We start from the raw sequence: 24719 nt of genomic DNA on the forward strand, positions 1-24719 counted from the left end.
GGTTTCTGAACTTGGAGATATATTAAAATCTGCTTACTTCTTTTTTTCTTTTTTCTTTTGAGACAGGGTCCCACTTGTAGCCTTGACTGGTCTGAACTTGCTATGTAGACCAGACTGTGCCCAAAGTCACAGTAGATCCACCTATTTCTGCCTGAGATTAAAGGATTTTCTACTACACCCAACAGTTTGCACTTAATTTTTGAAAGTACTTTTCATTTTCTTGAAACAAATGTAAGGATGATGAGAGATATAGAACATTAGAAAACTTCTTACATTTCTTTTCTTTTAATCATCATTTAACAAATGTCAAATTTTGTTTGTACAGGCTTTTTCCTTCCAGACTTCATATTACAGTAGGTAACTACTCTGCCATTGAACATATCCTTCAGTTCTGTTTTTAAAATGAAAGAACGAATACCATTTTCTAAACTAACTTTTTAAAATTTTGCAAGTTTTAGTTCCATAGACTCTTTACCCATTTCTGTCTTATATTACCATGATACTTTTATCAAACCTGAAATATAACCATGGCATATACCATGAGCTAAACCTTAGGCTTCATTTACATTTTACTAGTTTTGAAATCACTGAATGTAGTATTAGATGGAAGTTCAGAAACATTTTAGGAGTCATCTGTTTTAGTTTTTTCACTGTCTCCTCTTCTTTCTCTGTAGAACTAATGGCTGAAGAGTAAATCAACATGGCGACTATGGTTCCACCAGTGAAACTGAAATGGCTCGAACACCTGAATAGCTCCTGGATCACAGAGGACAGCGAATCTATTGCTACAAGAGAGGGAGTTACTGTTTTGTATTCTAAACTGGTCAGCAATAAGGAAGTAGTACCTTTGCCTCAACAGGTTTTATGCCTCAAAGGACCACAGTTGCCTGACTTTGAACGTGAGTCTCTTTCAAGTGATGAACAGGACCATTATTTGGATGCCCTTCTTAGCAGCCAGCTAGCACTAGCAAAGATGGTATGTTCAGATTCTCCGTTTGCGGGGGCACTACGAAAACGACTGCTTGTACTCCAGCGTGTCTTTTATGCACTTTCTAATAAGTACCATGACAAAGGCAAAGTGAAGCAGCAGCAGCATTCTCCAGAGAGCAGCTCTGGTTCAGCAGATGTCCATTCTGTCAGTGAACGTCCCCGATCAAGCACTGATGCACTTATAGAGATGGGTGTCCGAACTGGTCTAAGTTTATTATTTGCACTTCTGAGACAGAGTTGGATGATGCCTGTTTCGGGACCTGGTCTCAGTCTCTGCAACGACGTTATTCATACTGCAATTGAAGTCGTGAGCTCTTTGCCTCCATTGTCTTTAGCAAACGAAAGCAAGATTCCTCCTATGGGCTTGGACTGCTTATCACAAGTCACAACATTTCTTAAAGGAGTAACTATTCCCAATTCTGGGGCAGACACTTTAGGTCGTCGATTAGCTTCTGAGTTGCTGCTTGGCTTAGCAGCTCAGAGAGGCTCTTTGAGATATCTTCTTGAATGGATAGAAATGGCTTTGGGGGCTTCAGCAGTTGTATATACTATGGAGAAAAACAAACTACTATCAAGCCAGGAAGGAATGATCAGCTTTGACTGCTTTATGGCTATATTAATGCAGATGAGGCGTTCTTTGGTATGTACCATGTACCCCAAGCGTCAACTTTGAAAAAGTGCTAGCTAGTCAACCCTGCTTTTAATAATGTTGTGGCTCCTGTAAGAGATTTGGGAGTTCTTCTGGTATGTTAAATTGGTTAAATATTTTTTGTGCTCTATGGGGAGAAACTTACACATACTGATCTCTATAAGGATAGGACAGTCATTACAGTGAAAGCCCCTAGATAAGAAGCTGAGTTTTTAGGTTAAGTGTTAATTTATTTTAGTGGATTTGGAGAATTAACCTAACCTTTTTGTAAATTCATGTGTAAAATGAGAGGCCTTCGCTAGTGAGTATGGCTTTTTTTTTTTTTTTTTTTTTTTTGGTTCTTTTTTTCGGAGCTGGGGACCGAACCCAGGGCCTTGTGCTTCCTAGGTAAGCACTCTACCACTGAGCTAAATCCCCAGCCCCGGCATTTTTTTTTTTAAAAGTATCTCCAATTTCATCCTTCCCATTTTTTTGCAGTCTGACCTAAAACTTGCTATGTAGCTGTGACTGGCCTTGCATTTCTGATCCTTCTGCTTCCACCTCCCAAGTGCTGCAATTACAGGTGTGCATCAGCATAGCAGGCTTTTTTCTAGTTTTTAAAAATTATGTACTGTGTTTCAGGTATTATTTTAGGACCTGAGGATGCATCTCTAGAGATACAGTTTTTGCTCTTACAAAGTTCACATCTCGCTAGTATGACCAGGAAAGAAATTCATAAATTTAGGGGACTAAAGAAATGGCTCAGCAGTTAAGAGCTTGTTGCTCTTGGAGAAGACCCAGGTTTAGGTCCTAGAATTCACATGGTGGCTTACAACCATATGTAAGTTTAGTTCTATGAGATCTGACACCCTCTTTTGGTCTCTGTGGTTACAACATGCACATGGTGCACCAATAAACATGTAGGCAAAATACCTGTACACATAGAAATAAGTCATAAAAAATCATAATTTCAGGTGAGACTTTTTAAGAGGTAAGGAGAGAATGATAGTTTGAGAGTTTAAAGGAATGTTGTTTTAGTTAATGTGGTCAGGTTGGAACTCTGAGTTGTGGCATTTGAACAGAGACTTGAATAAACAGAAGTAGTGAGTTAAGCAGAAGTCTGTAAAGAGTTTGTTGTTGGTTGAAGTGAATCTTTTCACCATCATAACCTTGAATATTATATTAAAGGATAAACATATATGATAAATTTTAAGAATTTGCAAGACTGAACTGTAATAACTTTGAAATCCCAGAATAAAAATTTGAATTTTAAAATATTAAGGCTCAAATACTTATACTGACTTAGGTTTAAGTTCAGTTAAGTTAAATTGATCAGGTTTTTGTTGTTTGTTTTTGCTGTGTGTGTGTGTGTGTGTGTGTGTGTGTGTGTGTGTTTTAAATGGTCTCACTGTGTATTCCTGGCTATCTTGGAACTCCCTGTATTGGCCAGGCTGGCCTTGAATTCACAGAGATCCACTTGCCTCTGCCTCTGAGATTAAAGGTATGTGCCACCATCATGTATTTCCAGGTGTGTGTGTGTGTGTGTGTGTGTCTGTGTGTGTGTGTGTCTGTGGGAGAAGGGGGGAGAGTGAGTTCATGTACCTTTTATTGCTCAATATAACCTAATAATTTTTTTTTTCGGAGCTGAGGACTGAACCCAGGGCCTTGAGCTTGCTAGGCAAGCGCTCTACCACTGAGCTAAATTCCCAACCCACAAATGTATTTTAAAATCACCGAAATGCCACTTGTTACATTTACATATTTTAAACTCTCCCTCTATCACCAAGTAAAATGCAACACTTTTGATTAATAAAAATATTTCATTTAAACATTCACTTTCAGAGCAGAAGCATTTAACTTTTTATCTGGTATATGTTTTGTATTTGTTAACTGAACTATAAATATTTGGTCACTTTATCATTAACGTTCTCTCCTTCCTTCCTTTCTTTCCTTTCTTTTCTTTCTTTCTATGTGTGTTTTTCTCCATGTAGTCCCAGTTATCCTGGAACTAGCTCTGTAGACCAGGCTGGCCTTGAACTCATAGAGATCCTCCAAACTCTGAGTGCTTGCACTAAAGGTGTATACCACAACTGCCTGGCTAATTTTCTTTTTTAGAATTTTATTTAAAAAGTAATGTTACTTGAACATCTTTTTTTTTCTCATTTTTTTTGCTTCTTTCATACTTTCAGATTTTGCTCCTGTCAAATTTGAAATGCTGTGTGTATCTACTCAAGCTAATATTCCTGTAAAAGTCAGTCAATTCCTTCTATTAGCTATGCATTTTATATTGCTTTTGTTACCAAAGAGAGGAAAGAGACACCATGACTATATGTTTACCATGGCTATTTCCTTCTAGAACAAAATTAGTAAGAGGCTTCTTCACCTTTCCCTTAGAAGGAAAGGAGTACCCTTTCCTTGAATGATTTCCACAGAAATGCATGTCAGATACAGCAGGCTCAGGAAAGAAGCTGATGAGAGTAGGAGAGAGAGAATATATATGAGAATGCCTTGAGATTGCATAACATGGATTTCTAACTTGTAAATTTCTAGTAGGCAAGGGGGAAGTTCCACACCACATGATTTAGTCTGGCTTAGTCTGTAAGCCAAGGAGTCAGATACTATGTGGGACCATATGTTTTCTTGCATATTTAGGTGTGTGTGTATGTGTAGAGGGGATTAATCTTGCTTAAAGCTGCAAATGGGAGGCATAGAACTACCAGGCCCTGGAAAGAGGCTTCAGGAGAGCTTGCTTGTTATGGGGAAGAGAGAAGCAGCTAGAGGATTTATAATCTAATGACACTGTTGCTTTTGATTGCCTTATCCTTCCTCCTCCACACCCTGTGCTTAGGATTACTCTAGGATCTAATGTGCTGGGCAAGCACTCTACATCCCCATCTATCTTATAGCATTTTATCATCTTCTAGCATAAGTTTGCTTTTATAGTCACAAATTGACTTGATATTTAAGCTCAAGAGATCCTTATAGTATATGAAACTTTGTATATAATGTGTTTTATTCTTTATTTAATAATATTCTACCCCCCTGCCTTTTCAGCTTCTTTGATTCACTGCTCCTCACTATTTGGAGTGAGGAAAAAAATAAACTAATTTTAGTGCCTGTTTTCTATCAGGTGCTTTGCATAGTTTTTCAATTATCATGTGAGGTAATTTCATAATTTGTGAGGTAAGATAATATTTATGTTGATCTTAAAAGTGTGAAGCAACTGTGTTAAATCTGAATTTATACATCTATTGAGTATCATAATATAACACAGACTCCTGGGTCACATACTGTGTAAAGTAATTCTTATAACCTTGAGTTTACATTTGAAATCCATATTTTTCTGATTACATTATATACAGTTTACTTCTGTTAAATTGGTTAATTTTTCCACAAATGACTTTCTTATAGTAGCTGTAAAATGTAACAGAATAATTTTATTGCTGGCTTTCTAGTTTCTATCTATTTGTCCTGTCATTCCTGGACAAATACCAGGTGTACCTAGTCAGAAATCACTCTTCCTCCATCCAAAGCCATATACCCTGTCATAGGTCCTTCCTAGTGAGTCAAAGATACACTGAAACATAGACTGCTGTCTTCAAGATTCTGTTTGCTTCGAGGAAGTCTTGTATTTATTTAGTATGGCTCTCTCACTATTTAATGAGGCAGTTATAAAGAAATTGGTGCTTAATTGGTCATTTCACTCAATAGATTTTCTAACACTTTTAGTTGGTTTCATGTCCTAATAATAGGATTTGGTAGTACACCTAATCTTATAAACAGTTTTTAAAGTAGATTATTTTAAACTTATATGTCTTTTTCATATTGTACTCCACAATATTTAATTACAGGGTTCATCTGCTGATCGGAGTCAGTGGAGAGAACCAACTAGAACATCTGAAGGCTTATGTTCACTCTACGAGGCAGCTTTATGTCTTTTTGAAGAGGTATGTAATCTTCATAGCTTTGCATTAAAAATGACTTTGCTGTAAAATGTTATAGCATATATTTATCTATAGAAAGTCTCGAAAAGAAAATGGTAGCAATGGTTGCCTCTGGAGATTGGAACTCAGTGTTTAGTTGCCAGGGGTTAGAAAGAAATACTTTTCAGTGTATCTCTTTTCAGTTATTTTAACTTTTGGATCATGTATTGGCAACTTTTGTTGAAAAAGTTACTGAGTAAAACAAACTCAGAAAGATGTATAGATAGTTGTATACCTTAACAAATTGTTGTTAAAAAAAAGATTGCCATCAAACCTGAAAACTTGATTATAATTGCCAGGTACTGTTGTAGTATGATTAAATTAAAAAAAAAAAAAAGTTTTCTATCAGTTCCTGCAAGCTGAATCCACTCACTCCGACTGCTACTCTACCATGCTGTCTGCAAGTTGCCCTCTCCCAGCTGTCTCCCTTTAGCCACCCTCTCTGTGCAGTCCCCTAGGTTAGTAGTTACCACACCTGGGATGAGCGCATGCTTGCACACATTCTCTCTCTCTCTCTCTCTCTCTCTCTCTCTCTCTCTCTCTCTCTCTCTCACACACACACACACACACACACACACACACACACACTCACTCACTCACTCACTCACTCACACACACGTATACTCTCACACACACACAAACGAATTTGCCATCCTTTCACATTCTGGCCATTACTTTTTTTCTCCCCTACAACAGAACCACTGTCTTGACTTTTAAACTAACTTCCTTGCCATTTTTAGTTGTGTCGCTCACATGAGTGTGGCTGGACTCTAGTTCAGTTTTTTCCCCACTTAAAAAATGTTTTTAAAATCTTTTTATTGGTTATTTTATTTCAAAATGTTTTAAAATATTTCAAATATTTCATATATCCCCCTTCCCAGTTTCCCCTCTCTGTCCACCCTGCTTCTATGAGGGTTCTCCCCCACCCACCTACCCACCCACTTATGCCTCAGTGCCCTGGCATTCCCCTATGCTGGGTCATTGAGCTTCCACAGAATCAAGGTGTTGTTGTAAAAATATAAAAATTAAAAAAAGTATAGTTGTCTTTTACCCTGCTGGGTCTACACCTCGGTGCCCCAAGATATCTGCTAGATATCTTGGTGGAAACACAGCCCAGCCCCACAATTTCCTGCACTCAAACCCTCACATAAAAGAACACACAACACAATAATCTTAGATCCAATTGGTAAGATATAATTGCCCACTTAAACATACAAAGCCCGGTACTCTCCATCCCTTGAGAACATTAATAACAACCTGTAAATACACAGAGCAGAATCTTAACATCACCTGCCATCTTGTCCTGCCATGGCTTCTCAGCCCCTCTCTCCCTCTCCTCTCTCCTCTCTTCTCTTCCTTCAAACTTCTCTCCCGCCCATCCTTCCTTCTCCTCCAATGACAGGCCTCCTTCTATCCTGTACCTGCCCTCATCTGTACTTTACAAATTCAATGGGGAAAAGGTTCTGATCAAGTCACCTGATTCCTGAGTATGTGACTAGGCAGCTGTCCTAGGGGCAGTGGAATTAGTATCAAAATACAGATAACTTCAGGGCAAACCACAACACCTAGGGATCCCCATCCCACTGATGCTAGATAAGGCAATGCTCTGCTACATATGCAGCTGGAGCCATGGGTTACTCCATGTGTACTCTGGTTGGTGGTTTACTTGGGTGATGGGAGGGGTCTGGTTGGTTGCTATTGTTGTTCTTCCTGTGAGGTTACAAATCCTTCAGCTCCTCAGTCCTTCCCCTAACTCCTCCATTGGGGTCCCTGGGCTCAGTCCCGATTGTTGACTGTGTGCATCATATATGTATTTTACAGGCTCTGGCACAGCCTAGCCTCTCAGAGGACAGCTATACCAGGCTCCTGTCAGCAAGCCCTTCTTAATTAGCATCAGCAGTAGTGTCTGGTTTTGGTGTCTGCAGATGGGATGGTTCCCAAGGTGGGACATCTCTGGATGGCTTTTCCTTCGGTCTCTGTTCCACTCTTTTGTCCCTCCATTTCCTTTTGACAGGAGCAGTTCTCGATGCATAGCCCCATCCACAACTGGATATGGTCTCTATAGATTCTCTCTTCCCTTTGTTGGGTATTTTGGCTAATGTCATCTCTGTTGGGTCTTGGGAGACTCTTGGGTCCCTGGCATCTGGGACTTTTTAGTGTTTTCCCTCAGTTCCCTCTACCTCACTGCTACATACCTCTGTTCAAATTCCTGACCCTCCATACTTCTCCCGTTTCCTCCCACACCTACCTGATCCTGCCCGCCTTTTCCTTCCCCCTCCTCTCTCCCTCCCACAGCCCTCCTTCCCTCTACCTCCTGTGATTATATTCTTTCCCCTTCTGAGTAGCACTGAAGTATCCACACTTTGGTCTTCCTTCTCCTTGGGTTTCATATAGTCTGTGGGTTGTATTGTGGTATTCTGAGCTGTTTTTGGAGACCTAATATCCACTCATCAGTGAGTACATACCAGGCGTGTTCCTTTGTAACTGGGTTACCTCATTTGGGATGATACTTTATAGTTCCATCCATTTGTCTGTGAATTTCATGAAGTCGTTGTTTTTAATAGCTGAGTAGTACTCCATTGTACCACATTTTCTGTATCCATTCCTCTGTTGAGGGACAGCTGGGTTATTTTCAGCTTCTGACTATTATAAATAAGGCTGCTATGAACATAGTGGAGACTTCAGAGAACCAAATCACCCAATTAAAAAATGGGGTACAGAGCTAAACTTCAACCTAGGAATCTCAAATGGCTGAGAAGCACTTAAAGAAATGTTCAACATCCTTAGTCATCAGGGGAATGCAGATCAAAATGACCCTAGGATTCTACCTCACATTAGTCAGAATGGCTAAGATCAAACACTCAGGTTAAGGCAGATGCTGGCAAGGATGTGAAGAAAGAGGAACATTCCTCCAATGCTGTTGGCATTGCAAGTTGGTACAACTACTTTGGAAATCAGTCTGACTGTTCCTCAGTAAATTGGAAATAGTTCTACCTGAGGACCCAACTGTCTCACTCCTGGGTATATACTCAAAAGATGCTCCAACATACAACAAAAATCTCTTAATCTATGTGTTCATATTCCCTTCTTTGGGTTGGTGGTAGTTTTATAATATTCTAATTCTGTTATTTTTCTCCATTTATTAGTTGGAATACTTTTTAGAGAATTGTTTCTTTTATGAGCTGATTATTCTGCTAGTTTATATGGGAAAGGTCAAATAACTGCTTCATTCTCCCTGTTCATGTTTTTTTGGCGGGGGGGAGGAGGTGGTGGTGGAGGGGGTTTCCAGGCAGGGTTTCTCTGTGTAACAGCTCTGGATGTCCTGGAGCTCACTTTGTAGAACAGGATGCCTGGAACTCAGAGATCCACCTGCCTCTACCTCCAAGCACTGGGATTAAAGGCATGTGCCACCATGCCAGGCTCCCCATTTACTGTTTATTGACTAGTTTTTAGTTGAATGAATTACTACTTTAAAATCCTCCAAATTTGACCAATTAACTTCATTTAAAAATTTAGGTTTGAACTTGTTTGATTTCAGTCTGTGAAGTTCTTCTATGCCATATTGCTTCAAAGCGGTAGACTCTTTAGGGTTGGTCAGGATTCTTCTGACATGAGGCTGCTAATCTTTGGTAGCTTTCTTACTGTCTGATTTGTTGTTTCTGGCTTATGTTCATAGACTTCTTGCACTAGACAATTAACTAACTGTCTCTCCCCAAATTCGCTGGTTTCTTTTATTGAAAAAGTTGATTTCACAGCCACAATTCGGGTGTTGGAGATGCTTACCCACTAGGAATTTGATCTTTCTAGGCACTTTGTAGTGGATATAGCTACAGAGAGTAGAGTGGGTGCATATGTACGTATGAGAGAGGGTGATTGACACATTGATTTAAAGTCACATGCCTTCTGAGCTACTGACTGTTTACCTAATCTCTCCTACATTACGTTATGTCTTTTTTTCCCTTCAGTTGTAGTCTGCTCATTCTCAAGATTATAGAGATCAGAGAAGTAGAATATTCTTTTTTTGTCTTAACCATGTTACACATGTCACACACATATGTGTGAGCACACACAGAACAAGTTTAAACTAAAACAGCTACTATGTGGTTATTAAAAATCACTCTTTAATTTAACTCACTTTTGTAGTTGAGCCATTCCTAAGTCTCTGCCTTTTAACCCTCATTTACTAATAGTTTCATGAGCCGCTATTCTTTTTGACTTTGAAGCCTATTGTCTAGATTCTCAATGACAACACAGAGGAATAAGATGATTCTCTTCTTGAGTTCTTGCATGCTGATAATTACTGTGCTTTTTATTCTTTAAAACTGATTTTGATCCAATCATTGGTTCACATTTTTTTCTTGTGAATCTTAAATCTGCTACTCGGGTTGTCTTTTGGCATAAACATTGCCAAAGTCTGAAATCACTTTTTAAGGTATGAGTCACATGCTTGTTTTGATGAGAAGCAAATGAAAGAGTTTTTCCCTTTAAGGATCAGTAATTTTACTAGAATACATTATGATGTCATTTTTTTCTGGGATAATAATCTTAGAATTCAACATGTGGTTTTAGATATCTTTTTTATTTCAGAAAAATACTCCTAAATTATAGATTTTTATACTATCTTTATTCCATCCTTCCCTCCCTCTCTTTCTCCTTCCCTCTCTTTCTTCCTTTCTATTTGTTTTTTTGAGACAGGGTTTCTTTGTGTAGTTTTGGCTGTCCTAAAACTAGCTCTGTACACTAGGCTGGACTGGAACTCAGAGAGATCTACCTGCCTCTGCCTCTCAAGTGCTGGGATCAAAGGCACGTGCCACCACTGCCCATGTATTTGGTTCTTTGGGGGAGGAACTCTTATTTTATGTTAGCTTTTTGCCTTGCATTATCATCTTTTATTGAAATTAAACAATATTTTTAGTTTAGTTTTTCATTTCTACAATGTATTTTTTGTTACTCATAGGGCATTGTTTGTTAACTTTAAAAAGACCTATTTTTATTCATTTATGTATGTATGTGTTGTGTGAACATATGCCATATATGTGGTACCTGTAGAGGCCAGAGGAGTGCATCTGATCCCCTGGAGCTACAGTTATAGGTGGTCCAATGTGCACACTGGAAACTAAACTAAACTTTGGTGCTCTAGAAGGTCAGAAAGTACTCTGAACTACCAAGCATTCCTCTAGTCCCATACTATTTTATCTACTCTTGTATTTCTTTTACTTTGGTCTTCATTTAAACATTTCATGTTTAAAATTTCTACTTTATTCCTTTAAAAAAATTAAAACATTTTAATTCCTTGAGAGTATCACTCAGTGTCTTTTGATATTTCCCTCCATCCTAACTCCTCCCTCTTCACTCTCATTTCCCTGACCAACCTTTTGAGTTTTCTCTTTATTTTAGTCCACAATGTCTAGTTTGTGTTGCCGGACTACTGTTGGAAGTGGGGCTTGCTTTGGAGTTTGATTGACCTATTTAACAGTTGACACCATTAAAGAAAACTGACTTCCTCTTTCAGTAGTTAGCAGATGCCATTAGCTCCTCAGCTAGAGGTGGAATTTCATGCCTACCTTCCACGCTGGAATCTTTGTCTGGCTTGTGTTGGGCAGGTCTTATGCATGTTGTCATAATCCCTGTGAGTTCATATGTGTAAGTGCCCTCTCTTGCCCATAAAACACTTTTCCTTGAAGTTATCCAGCACCTCTGGTCCTTACATTCTTCCTTTCTCCTCTGCAGTGAGAAAACCCAGTGACTGGAGAGGTGTGATATGTTAGCTCCATTTAGAGCTAACTAACGTTTTTGATACAAATTTGTGCTTTTCTTTCACATATTGTTTGATTTTTCTTAACCCTTTTTGGCTTGAAGTAGATCACAATTTGTCATGGGGGGTGGATTTTTCCATCATTTTTTTATTATAGAGATAGTATTCCTTCTTTCCTCCTTTGTCCCATCTTTGTTCTCCCCATCCCCATTTCTTCCTGTCTCCCCTCCACCTTTTCCCCATGTTCTCTCCTCTTTCTTCTCCCACTCTTCTCACCCCTTGTTTCTTTCTTTTCTTTTCTTTTTTTTTTTTTTTAATGGTCTATCGCTTAGGCTGACTTTACCCTCATTATCTTCCTGCCTCTGCGTCTTGAGCATTGGAATTAGTCAGGCATCATTATGACCAAGTATTTAAGATAACCAGTACTTTCTTACTAACTTTTCTATGAAATTAGTTTTTCCGAACTTCAGAATGGATTAGGTTTCAAGGTGGCATGTTGTATGGTTCTTTTTTATTTTTTCCTTTTAGATTTCTTTTCTACTATTCTTGTCTGATATTTGAAACAATGGTGGTTCCCCAGACTTTTTTCTTCTCACTTTTATCTTTTCTGTCTTTTCTCTCCACTGTTCCTATCCCATGTATTTTTGTATCTACTCTAGTAGTTTGTTCTCTGCATTGAGCTCCTTCCTGGGAGGAAATCCTGGCTGTTTTTTGTTTGTTTGTTTGTTTTTGGTTTTTTTTTTTAAATTAAAGGAATTAGATAACCCACTACATTTAAAACATTTATTGTCCTGGAGCCCTTGGTCTTGTCTGTTGTGGGAAAGGACAGAACTCTTCCAAGGTATTATGTATGTATTGTATGTATGTTCACTAGGAAAGCCTTGTCAGACATGCATACTCTGTTACTTTGCATTATAGCTAAAGGTTCTGAGTAAAACTCTTCTAATCCTTCCCATTTAATGTGCTGATAAAAACAAATTAGCTCTGTAGGATTTTTCTGTTTTACTTATTTAAAAAACTTTGAACAACAAATTGACAAAATTACAGTCATAGTTTTTAAAGGTTGATTGTGTTGAGTTTATGTGCGTTAATAAAAAAGGGCAAAAGTAAGTTGATATCAGAAAATATGGAAAGCAAATTAATTTTAGCTCTACTGATAGAAGATGTGAAGGTAAAATAGCATTCTTCTTTCCTAGGACATCGATTTGAATACTTTAAACCTTAATATTCAGTGTTAGTGTGTTTGCCGTGACACTGATACTCTGATATAGACCCATTCCTTGGTTCAAGCAGTCAGAGAGTTACCTTGGTTCCTATGCTTTGGGACAAAATATAGTTACATACATACATACATACATACATACATACACACACACACACACACACACACACACACACACACACACACATCTTTTTTTTGAGACAAGATCTCAATGTGTAACCCTGGCTGTCCTGGAACTCATTATGTAGACCGCTGACTTCTGACTCCCAAGTGCTGGGATTAAAGGGCTACACCACCATGCCTGGTCAGTAAATGGTCTATATAACAAATACATAGGATTTAAATGTCCATTAGAAAAAAAGTAGTTAATTGTGATTTTAACATTACATGGAATACTGTCTATTTAAGCATGAAGAGTAGGCAGACAATTTTGCATTATTGCCTTGTGTCATTTGTCATTCTTAATGGCTGTGTTAAAGAATGTGCATATGAAGAAGGTAGCACTTATGTAAAAGTGACAAGATGATTAGTGATGTTTTCTTTCTACTCTGTCTTTATGAACTTGGATTTTCTGTAAAGTTCATATGTGAAAACATTTTTATTTAAAGAGGCTTGATTATGTATGTCCTTCCCATTTTAGTTATTTATTCTGAGTGAATAAATATTTCAGCTATCTGTTTTTAAAGTTCGATGTGTGTAGCTTAGCATGTTAGAAGTTAAGACAGGGGCTGGGGATTTAGCTCAGTGGTAGAGCGCTTGCCTAGGAAGCGCAAGGCCCTGGGTTCGGTCCCCAGCTCCGAAAAAAAGAACCAAAAAAAAAAAAAAAAAAAAAAAAAAAAAAAAAGAAGTTAAGACAGTAATATCAGAGAATATATAAAGCTAGACTAAATGATTATTGTGTGTGTGTATTTACATTTTTAATAGGTTTGTAGAATGGCTTCTGACTACTCAAGAACATGTGCTAGCCCAGATAGCATCCAGACTGGTGATGCTCCCATTGTTTCTGAAACCTGTGAGGTCTATGTTTGGGGCAGCAACAGCAGCCATCAGTTGGTAGAAGGCACACAGGAGAAAATACTACAACCCAAACTGGCTCCTAGTTTTTCTGATGCTCAGACCGTAAGTTCTCTATATTCTTTGTGAACTGGTAGATAATGAGGTATATATATACTTTTGTGTCATAAGTTATGTTGAGTATATTTTTCAAAGAGTAAAAATTCTTGATTGAGCATTTCTTATCTATGATATTTTTATATCACATCAGTTCTTCATTTTAACAGAAAATGCATTTTTGATCTGTCATAACTTCGATACCATTTCTATATTCAAAATATTAAATTGGGATCTAGATTTTTAAAAAGCCTAATGAAGCAGCGTATAATGGTAAACATCTTTAATGCCAGTACTCAGGAGGCAGAGGCCTGATCTCTATAACGAGTTCTAGGCCAACCAGCACTACAAAATGAGACCCTGTTTCAAAATACCAAAAACTGAAAATATATAGATAAAAATGTAAAAATCCTAATGAATGGTAGCAGTTTTTATTTTTGTATTCCACACAAGTAATACTTAATAAAAGGGACTTTTCCCTTTTTTCAGAGTGGCATTTCATTTTCTTATGATCAAGTTTTTTTCCCCCTATTTTTATATTTGTAGTTCACAGTAAAGCTTTATATTTTATTTTCATTAAATTGCATTTTTTTTCTCATGAGTATGAAATGTGTGTGTGTGTATATATATATGTGTGTGTGTATGTATATGTATATATGTATACATATATATATATATATATTTATCTGAATGATTCCTGCTTTAATGGACCTAAGGAATTTATAGGAATGGTTTTCCTTCTCCAATTATGAGGACACTTGTTTTATTTTTTTTTAGATTTTTTTTTGAGATTTTATTTATTTAATTTTATGTGTATGGGATGTTTTACCTGCATATACAAGTGTTTGTGTATCATGTAAGTACAGTGCCTGTGGAAGTCAAAAGAGGATGTTGGATTCCTTGGAGCTGAGGTTAAAGACCATTGTGAGCGCCTATGTGGGTGTTGGGAATCAAACCCAGGTCCTCTGGAAGAGCAGCCAGGGCTCTTAACCCCTGAGCCATCTCTCCAGCTCCATTGTTTCATTTTTGTCATGCTTTGGTAGATAACCTTAAAGGATGCATGAATTTACACTGGGCATAGGGTTACTATGAAAATGCCATTGATGATGGGAGGAGAGACCTTTGATCCTGGGATGGCTTGATGCCCCAGTGCAGGGGAATGCCAGGGCTGGGAGGCAGGAGTGGGTGGGTGGGTGGGTGGAGAAGCACCCTCACAGAAACAGGCAGAGGGAGTATGGGATAGGAGGTTTCCAGAGGGGAAACCAGGAAAGGCGATTACATTTGAAATGTAAATAAATAAAATATCCAATAAAAAACCAAAGGAAATGTCATTGATGTTTTCAGCTTACTGCTCCCTAGAGAGGATCATGCCATTTTCTGCTCCTAATGATTTCCTTCCTGCCTTTTTGATGAACCTGACCTTAAGTTTTATTTTTTGACTCTCTCAAAGCATTTTCTAACTTAAGATTCTGGTGTTCTTTTATAGATTGAAGCTGGACAGTATTGCACTTTTGTCATTTCTACAGATGGCTCGGTCAGAGCTTGTGGTAAAGGCAGCTATGGGAGACTGGGCCTCGGAGATTCCAATAATCAGTCTACCTTAAAAAAGTTGACTTTTGAGCCTCACCGGTCCATTAAGAAAGTTTCATCATCTAAAGGCTCTGATGGTCACACTTTAGCTTTTACCACAGAAGGTGAAGTCTTCAGCTGGGGAGATGGCGACTATGGGAAACTAGGACATGGGAATAGTTCAACCCAGAAATACCCCAAGCTTATCCAGGGCCCACTACAGGGAAAGGTATGTATTTTGGGTTTAAAAATAATTACAGTGGTGTAGTAATAGGCAATATCTGTCAGGTTTTGATATAGTCTTTTCTGAATTACCTCTTGCCTGCTACTCTTTATCTTACCTTTTTGTGTATATTTTATTTTTACATGCATTATTTAATTTTAGTTCTTTTTATTTCGGCCTAAATGTGTGGGGACATGTGAGGTCAGCCTTCTGTGTTGTTTCTAGGACAGTATTCCACTTTTTAAGATAAATTTTTTGGGGGAATCGAGAGATAGCACAGTACTAAACATGCATACTGTTCTTTAGAAGACCCATGTTCGTTCTCAGCAACTGCCCTGTAACACCAGCTCCAAGGGGGTCAGTGTCTCTGGCCTCCATAGGCACCTACACGCACACACACACCCCATTAAATAAAGGAAAATCTATTTTTATTATTTTGTTGGGTGACGTAGTGCTCGCCTTTAATCCTAAAACTTCGGAGGCAGAGGCAGGCATGTCTCTTAGTTCGAGGCCAGCCTGGTCTATACAGTGGGTTCCAGGACAGCCAGGGCCACTGAGATACCTTGTCTTAAAAAAAAAAAAAAAAGATTTATTTTATGCATGCGAGTGTTATGTCTGCATGCATGTTTGTGTACTGTGTGTGAGTGTGCATTCATGTGTGTGCATGTGCATGCACGCCTGATGCCCGAGGAGGCTAGAAGAGGTCAGATCTCTTGGAACCATGCAGGTGTTAGAAAACAAACCACGCCCTCTGCAAGAGCAGAAAACTACATCCCAGCCCTCTCTCCAGTCCTTCTACTTTTTTTTTGTTGTTGTTGTTGAGACAGGATCTCACTTATTAAGCTAAGTTGGCTGCCCATTGAGCCTCAGGATCATCTTGTCTCTGCAGTTCTAGTCATAACATTATAAACATCTGCACTTCTGGCTTTTTACATGAAGTTTTGGTGACTGAACTTTGGTTCTCATGTGTGCATACACACACTTTATAGACTGAGTCATCTCTCTAGTCCTTGAATGATGAGGAATTTAGAGTGGTTAAGTGATTGTCAAGGGTCTTATTTAAACAATTGGTGCCATTAGGAACAGAACTTGTTTTTTTATTTTTGTTTGATTTTTCTTTACAGAAGTAAGACTTTTATATGAGTTTCTATGTTTTAAGATTGAACAATTTATAACGGAATACCTAATAAATAATTTTTCTACCATGAGACATTTTTCCAAATGGCTATCAAACAAATCCCATACAGCGTTGACTTGTAGAATCTAACTTACTCATTAAAGTTATAGTACCCAAAGCAATGGGTTTTGTAACATGCCACTTCATAAACACCAGCAAATATTTGATAAGGTACAGAGTGTGTTGGGTATAGTAGCACACATCTGTAATTCCAGGTAAAGATAGTTAGGATTGCTAGTTAGAGGGCAATGAGCATAGATGAAGGCCATGCCTCAGTAACTGAAAAGATATTGAATATGGAACTCTAATTCCACTGCTTTACTTATATTCTTCTTAATATCCCCTTTCTATAACAATATAATGTAAATATCACAGTGGAAAAATAACAGAATATTTTAAATTAATTTACAAATGAAAATCATAGAATTTTTCAGTGTTTAGAATATATTAGGTGTTCAGATTTTAAAAATGGAGTCTTACATTTAAATTTCTCTGAATTCTCATTTCTGGAGGTTCAAAAGAGAGGGAGTTATTAGTGCTGACTTTTTCTGTATGCTTTTGTAAAAGTAGCTGATACTATTGATCAGTATTAGAAGGTATAAGTGGTCCCTAAGGTACCGTAATATGTCCTTACTGCTTTGATTCTGCTAACCCAGTGATTCTCAACTGTGGGTAGCAACCCCTTTGTTGGGTTATCATGATCCTTTCATAGGGGTTGCCTAAGACCATTGGAAAAACACATGCATTTACATTATGATTCATAACAGTAGCAAAATTAGTTATGAAATAGCAATGAAAGTAATTTTATGGTTGAGGTCACCACAACATGAGAAATTGTATTAAAGAGTTCAAGCATTAGGAAGGTTGAGAAACACTGTACTAATCAAAGATAATTTCTTGATGACAAAATGTCTGTGAAAAGTTTAATGTGAGTTTATATTCCACTTATATTAGTAATAGCCAGTATTTTTTGAGTTACTTACTAGGGAAATGAGCTTTCCTTGGTCAGTAAAGACCAGAGATTTTTATGTTAATCTTAGATTTTAAAAAGTTGCCATTGTCCTTGTTATACTCTCTCCAACTCGTTCAGTAAAGATTTGATTGATGCTGTAGCATTCTGATCAAACTGTTGTCTTTGCTAGAAATTACAATATCTCTTTTTGGATTGAGAAAACTTGTTCTCTTCTTTGTGTCAAAGCCAGGGTTCAGGGCTCAGGAAGCAGAACATGGACTTAAGTGATTGCTTAGTCAGTACCCTTGGTCCTCTCGACAGCCTCTCTGAGTTATGAGTAGTAATGCCTCTGAAGTTCCAGTGTGCATGTGTTTTAGCATTGGCATGCTTGTCGGATTTACTTGTGTGCATTTCAGGTAGTTGTCTGCGTATCAGCTGGATACAGACATAGTGCTGCTGTCACAGAGGATGGTGAATTATATACATGGGGTGAAGGAGATTTTGGAAGATTAGGTAAGAGTTTTAAAATTTGGAATTACCCCACAGAGCAAAAATGATCTGTTACTAAGACCCAGTGAGCATGAAGTTCATAGGTGATTTATTTTTATTAGTTTTAAACTCAAAGTCAGATGTATTTCTATAGATAATTTTGTCTAGATTTTGTTGCATTATCTAAGATGTAACCAAGAATTATAACCAGGCTCTGTAGAGTTTCAGAGATAAGAAACATAGCATTATGAACTTGAATGTATTGATCAGTGAAAACAAGTTGACCTGGATGGGGTATTAGACACATTAAGGTAAGTGCTGTTATGATAGGAACCTAGAATGTTCTAAGTCGTTAATTTGCCTGTAATTTGCTCCCAGGTTGGGAGCAGCCTAGGAGACTGGTATAGCAGGTAGAGATGATTCACTTTTTTGTATTTAATTGCATTTAAAAATAACTGGTAGCATATTACTTTTGTGAAATTATGACCTAGAGAAAAGGAGTTAACATTATTTCTGTGATCTGTCTAAGGTCATGGTGACAGTAACAGCCGTAACATTCCAACGTTAGTAAAAGACATTAGCAATGTCGGAGAGGTTTCCTGTGGAAGTTCACATACGATCGCTTTGTCCAAAGATGGAAGAACTGTGTGGTCTTTTGGAGGAGGAGACAACGGTATGTACACGAACAAACAAAACCTATGGGTAGCTTTGCTCTTTTTTTCTTAAAGATTGAAGAAAAAAATCTTTTTCAAGTATGTATACTTAGTATAGAAAAACTCAAATATAGAGAAACAGACATAAAAACAAATAAATTGTTTTAACCATTGTTAACACATTGGTAGACAGATCACTTTATGCATGTCTTTTTTAAAAACCAAAGTAGGCCTGAATAGCTCATATGTATTATTTTTATAGTTTGTTGGCTATAATATAGCAATATTTTATGAATATCAGTAAACACGTCACTATATTGCTTTAAAAAGGCCTAGAGTACTATTATATTCATCTGTAGGATAATTTATAAAGTAATAAGTTTCTCATTGTTGAGTAACAAGATGCCCCCTAGTTTTTGTTTTTTCCCAATGTTAAAATCAGTTTTTTCTCCCCCAACCATGTGGGAAAACAATAAGGCTGTCAGTAAGGAAGATGAAGCAAAAGAAACACCCCATGAATGAGCAGATTTTTGCCCAATTTAATTGTTACTCTGTCAGCATTGTGAATGTTTACTTGTGCATAGAGAGCAGCAATACTAGGTATTGGTCTGGAGAGATGGCTCAGAGGGTAGGGGCACTGACTCTGTTCCAGAGGTCCTGAGTTCAAATCCCAGCAACCACATGGCTCACAACTATCTGTGATGGGATCTGATGCTTTCTTCTGGTGTGTCTGAAGACAGTGACAGTGTACTCATATAAATAAAATAATTCTTTTTTTTTTTTTTTTTTTTTTTCGGAGCTGGGGACTGAACCCAGGGCCTTGTGCTTGCTAGGCAAGCGCTCTACCACTGAGCTAAATCCCCAGCCCCAAAATAATTCTTAAAAAAAACAATGCTAGGTATTAAAAATAAAATAATTTTAGCCAGGTGTGATAGTGCTCTCTTGCTCTTCCTAGATTTCCAAGGCTGAGGCTAGAGGGTTTGAAAGTTACAGGGTATCAGGGACTTGTCTCAAAAAAGAAACACTAAACCAAACAAAAAATGATAACTCAAGAAATAATTCATGTAATGAAAGTAATATAATTTAAATTACATTTTAATGATTTTAGTGGGGTTACATTGATATTTTATCCATTTTCCTTCTCTTTCAATAATTTTCCACATTTTTTTGTTTTGTGAACTATTGAATCTTTAACTTCTTAAAAATTATGTGAACTGTCAGCCCCGTTTCCTTTTTCAAATCAAGGTCTTATTATGTATCCCTTTCTATGTAGACCTTGCTGTCCTTAAACTTTTGCATATCTCTATCTATTGATTATCTATCTATCTACCTACCTACCTGTCAGTCTGTCTGTCTATAGACAAGGACTCTGTGTGCAGACCAGGCTGGCCTAGAACTCACAGAGATCTGCCTGCCTCTACTTCCCAGATGCTGGGATTAAAGGCATGTACCACTACTGGCTTGGCTTCAAACTCTTTTACCCCCACAAAATTCTGGGATTATAGTGGCTGGCTGGCTGGCTGGCTGGCTGGCTGGCTTGCTTGCTTCCCTCCCTCCCTCCCTCCCTCCCTCCCTCCCTCCCTCCTTCCCTCCCTCCCTCCCTTTCTTTCTTCCTTCCTTCTTTCCTTCCAGGATAGGGTCTAGCTGTGTGACATTAGACTTGAGCTCTTCTTCTGACTCTGCTTTTCAGCAGTAGAATTATAAGCCCGTGTTACAATTCCTGGTTATTTTGTCAAACCGTTTAAAGGTAGAAATACAGACACTGGTGAGATGGCTCAATGTATTAGAGCATTTGCTGCTCTTTTAGTGAATTGACGTTTGGTTCCTAGCACTCACATCAGGCAACTCACAACCACCTGTCATGGATCCCACACCCTCACCCTCATCTGTACTCTCTGGAAATTCACACACACACACGCACACACGCACGCACGCATGCACGCACGCACACATACAATCTTTAAAATGTTTTTTAATTCTAAAAAAGGAAAAAGTTAGAAATATGGCTTAAAGGGGGACAAAGAAAATTGTTTTGTGTCTCTTTAAAATAGCTTTTATTGAATGAGAATAAAACACAAAAGGCTATTAGTTATTGATTGTTAACTTTCTTGAAACAGACATGTTCATTTGTTAATGTCTTCTTCTATCAGGAACTTACAGGTTTCTAAGTCTGTCAGGTCATTGCTATAAAAATTAAGGTACTTTATTAAGAATGGACTTAAGTTGCCTTACTTGAAATTTTTTTTTTTTAACGTTTGTAGGTAAACTTGGCCATGGTGATACCAACAGAGTATATAAACCTAAAGTTATTGAAGCTTTACAAGGAATGTTTATTCGCAAAGTTTGTGCTGGGAGCCAGTCTTCACTTGCTTTGACATCAACAGGGCAGGTAAGACTAAGGAATAAACATACATAAGAGTATTTCAATGGACTAGGTAAAAATAAAACGTTTTAGTCTTGACTGTCTCGGAACCCACTCTATAGACCAGTCTGGCCTGGAACTCACGGAGATCTACTGCCTTTGCTTCCTAGGGTCTGTTATAAAAGTGTGTGCCACTACTGCCTAGCTAAGAACAAGATTTTAAAACACATATTGAGAAAAACTGCTTAATTTTGTTTCAAATATAATAGATGAAAACGAGCCAGGTTTTCTTACCTGAACATGTGATCTGGATACATTTTCTTTTAGTACTCTGCTCTTTGAAGTAAGTTGATAAAATGGCTTGAATGTAGGAGCCCACTGTATGCTAGGCCAACGTAGACAGACAACCAGCAAAGCTGAAATTCACATTTAATTTAGTTATTTTTTGAAAGACTCGAGTATTCCATATGCTGAAACATTTAAAACAAACTATTCATTTTATTTTATTGTAGACTCAGTTGCATACTATAGTACTCTGGTATAAATACATGATTTTTCATGTGTTCCTCCTAGTAGGTTATGGAGTAAGAATCCATGGATTGAAATCCAAGTGCTCACTTGATTTATATCCACAAGCAAATCTCAGACCTCCCTTCAGTGTCATATGCTCTCATTTTATGAAAGGAAATAATTTTTGCTTTGCGTACCAGATGGTTGTATAAGATAATTATTTAAATTTAAAGTTTTTATGTTTAAGTGTTGGTAGATAATAAACAGTAAATCTGTTATATTCCAAAGGAAATTGTGTATCATGACCATATTATGTTATGTGAAGTCCAGTGTGTATGTTGACAGAAATAAAGTAGAAGAAATACTTTGATGAGCCATTCTGCTTACTATTATACCTGTGGAACTTTCTGTTTGTCCTTCAGTAGCTTCCTTCAGACCTACTGAGTGCTAATTTTCTTCTAAATGTAACTCTTAGGTTTAAATGAAGGTAATGTATTCTTATATAGCATGATATAATACCTAAAATGCAAGATGAGTAATTTTTTTGTGTATGTTATAGTTTCTGGGGATCAAATCTGGGATGTTGTCTCTGCTAAGCAGGTTCTGCACCAACTGAGCTACCAATGTTCTTAATCTAGGTGCTCAGCTAAAAGAACATTTGAAAGAAAACCCAGAGGGCCCTCCTGAACACTAGTACTGTATTGGACTTTGAGTCTGTCTTAGTTTGGATTTCCAGTGCTGTGAAGAGACACCATGACCAAGGAAACTCATATAAAAGAAAACATTTAATTGGGACTGACTTACAGTTTCAGAGGTTTATTTAGTCCATTATCATCATGGTGGGAGAAGCATAGTAGCTCTAGGCAGATATGGTGCTAGAGAAGAAGCTGAAGGTTCTACATCTTGGTCCAAAGGCAGCAGGAGGAGACTGTTCCACACTTTACTTGTTTGTTTTCTGATAATTGGTATAAATATATGGTTTTCTCTTTTGATGAAAACGTTTAACCTAGTCTTACCTAAAACAATTTGGAGATAAAATAATAGCCATAAGAAGCCTTTATGGCATAAAGAAAAGAGCGAATATGATTTTTTCAAAGCCAATGGAAAGAAGTTGTTTGGTTTGCTGTTTGTTCAGCTGGTTGCCTGATTCCTCCTTTCATCTCCCTCACTTCTGCATGCATCCTGGACAGCTAAGTCAACCACTAGTCACTTTGTTATTAGTAACAAATAAAGATGTTCAGGGGAGCTGTCTTGACTTCTGATTCATATATTCTTGTATGTGATAATTAAGATCAGTTTTGTGATTCATGTTATCAATTTTAATTTATCATTACTTGCTCTAGTCTACCATGTAAGAAACATGTAAATGGAAGTTTTGTTGTTTGTTTTTGTTTCTTTTGAGATAAGGTTTCTCTGTGTAGTCCTGGGTATCCTAGAACTCACTCTGTTGACCGTGCTGGCCTCAGACTCAGAGATCTGCCTTCTTATGCCTCCCGAGTACTGGGATTGAAGGCCTGTGCCACCACCATCTGGCAATTAACTAGAAGTTTTAGGTAATATTTCCATAATTGCTTAGATTGGACAGTTTTTGTCAAATGCAAACCAGTTAGTGGTAACTTAAGCAGAGGCTCCCCTGTCTTTCTTTCCTTCTAACTGTGACCAGTTTATTTTCATCCCAGCTGCTCATCTGTTTATACACTCACTGGGTGTTTAAAAACAGTACAATAAATGATAGTGACCTTGTTCCTTTTTGGGGGAGCTGGGGGGAATGTTCCAGACATGGTTTGGAACTCTGTAGACCAGACTGGCCTAAATTTACAGAGAACTGCTTTCCTCTGCCTTCTCTGTACTGGCATTAAAGATGTGTACAACCATAGCCTACCTAATTTTTTTTTAAATGAAACATGGTGCAGATAATTTGCTAAGAAGTAATTACTGTTAATTTCCTTGGGTGTGCTAATGCCTTTATATTTCTATTTTTTATGCCTGTGTATTTTAGAGATAATTGGAAAGAAGGGGCAGGGATAATCACATGAGGCAACTAAAGGCTGCTATGTTTGCTTTTCAGCTATCTTGTTGACCAGTCTCCTGAGGGTACAATGACCATCTTTAAAATGATTAAAACACTAAACTTTATTTTAATATCAGAAAGGAACTTCAACTTGATAATTTTAGTTAATAGTCTATTTATTTTAGGAATTTATGTGTTCTGTATTTCTGTCTTTTCAGGTTTATGCTTGGGGCTGTGGGGCTTGTCTAGGTTGTGGCTCTTCAGAAGCTACTGCTTTGAGACCCAAGCTCATTGAAGAATTGGCTGCCACAAGAATAGTTGATATTTCTATTGGAGATAGTCATTGTTTGTCTCTCTCTCATGGTAAAGTCATGTTTATTTGTTTGTTTTAGTATTTTAAGTAGCATCTTTATAGCCTAAGCACAAACTTTAAATCCTCCTGTCTTACCTCCTTAGTGCAGGGATTATAAGTGTTCTAAGTCATTAGTTTTAAAAAAATATTATCAATTACTCTTTTTAAAAAAATGTGTTACATTTAAATTTAATTTTTATACTTTATGTCTTATTTTTAGATAATGAAGTTTATGCCTGGGGCAATAACTCCATGGGACAGTGTGGCCAGGGAAATTCAACAGGTCCTATTACTAAACCAAAGAAAGTGAGTGGCTTGGATGGCATAGCTATTCAGCAGATCTCAGCTGGAACATCACATAGTTTGGCATGGACTGCTCTCCCTAGGGACAGGTAAGTGCTATATACTTAAACATGCTTGTGATTTTTTTTTAATTTTCCTACATTTATTTTAGAACTATGAATGTCATAAAATCGGGTCAGTATTACACAATGTACTTCAGAAGGTAAATAATTAAACTTAATGCTAGTAGTAATAATAATACTATATTAAAATTAATTTCTAAATCGTACAGATTTTGATAAGTATATTGGTCTCATGTTTAACAGAATAATAGCACATTCCAATCTCTACAATAAGAGTAAGGTACATACTACTCTACTGATGTTCATGATAACACCATGTCTGTGTCATGGTGTTTGGGAGTGGATATTGGTTTTAGCTTAAGGTTTCT

At 37.5% G+C, this 24719-nt stretch overlaps 1 protein-coding gene across 17 annotated transcripts in view; it reads left to right on the plus strand.

Moving 5' to 3' along the window:
* Herc1 (HECT and RLD domain containing E3 ubiquitin protein ligase family member 1) overlaps positions 1-24719 on the plus strand; it is a 168981-nt gene that overhangs the window by 22554 nt on the left and 121708 nt on the right. For 15 of the 17 annotated variants that reach the window (XM_087562124.1, XM_087562106.1, NM_001420916.1 and 12 more), the window contains exons 2-10: positions 675-1630; positions 5470-5565; positions 13503-13697; positions 15175-15486; positions 18026-18122; positions 18628-18771; positions 21013-21140; positions 23853-23997; positions 24207-24378. Coding sequence is in view for 14 of the 17 variants with exons in the window: in XM_087562106.1 (XP_087418232.1) it covers positions 701-1630; positions 5470-5565; positions 13503-13697; positions 15175-15486; positions 18026-18122; positions 18628-18771; positions 21013-21140; positions 23853-23997; positions 24207-24378 (2219 nt within the window). In the remaining 3 variants the exon portion in view is untranslated. Of the gene's footprint in view, positions 1-674; positions 1631-5469; positions 5566-13502; positions 13698-15174; positions 15487-18025; positions 18123-18627; positions 18772-21012; positions 21141-23852; positions 23998-24206; positions 24379-24719 lie in introns of those variants that run through there. The other 2 variants (XM_087562122.1, XM_087562123.1) reach the window with 2 other exon arrangements.

This window comes from Rattus norvegicus, chromosome 8 (assembly GCF_021556685.1).
Source record: "Rattus norvegicus strain SHRSP/BbbUtx chromosome 8, alternate assembly SHRSP_T2T, whole genome shotgun sequence".
Lineage (NCBI taxonomy): Eukaryota > Metazoa > Chordata > Mammalia > Rodentia > Muridae > Rattus > Rattus norvegicus.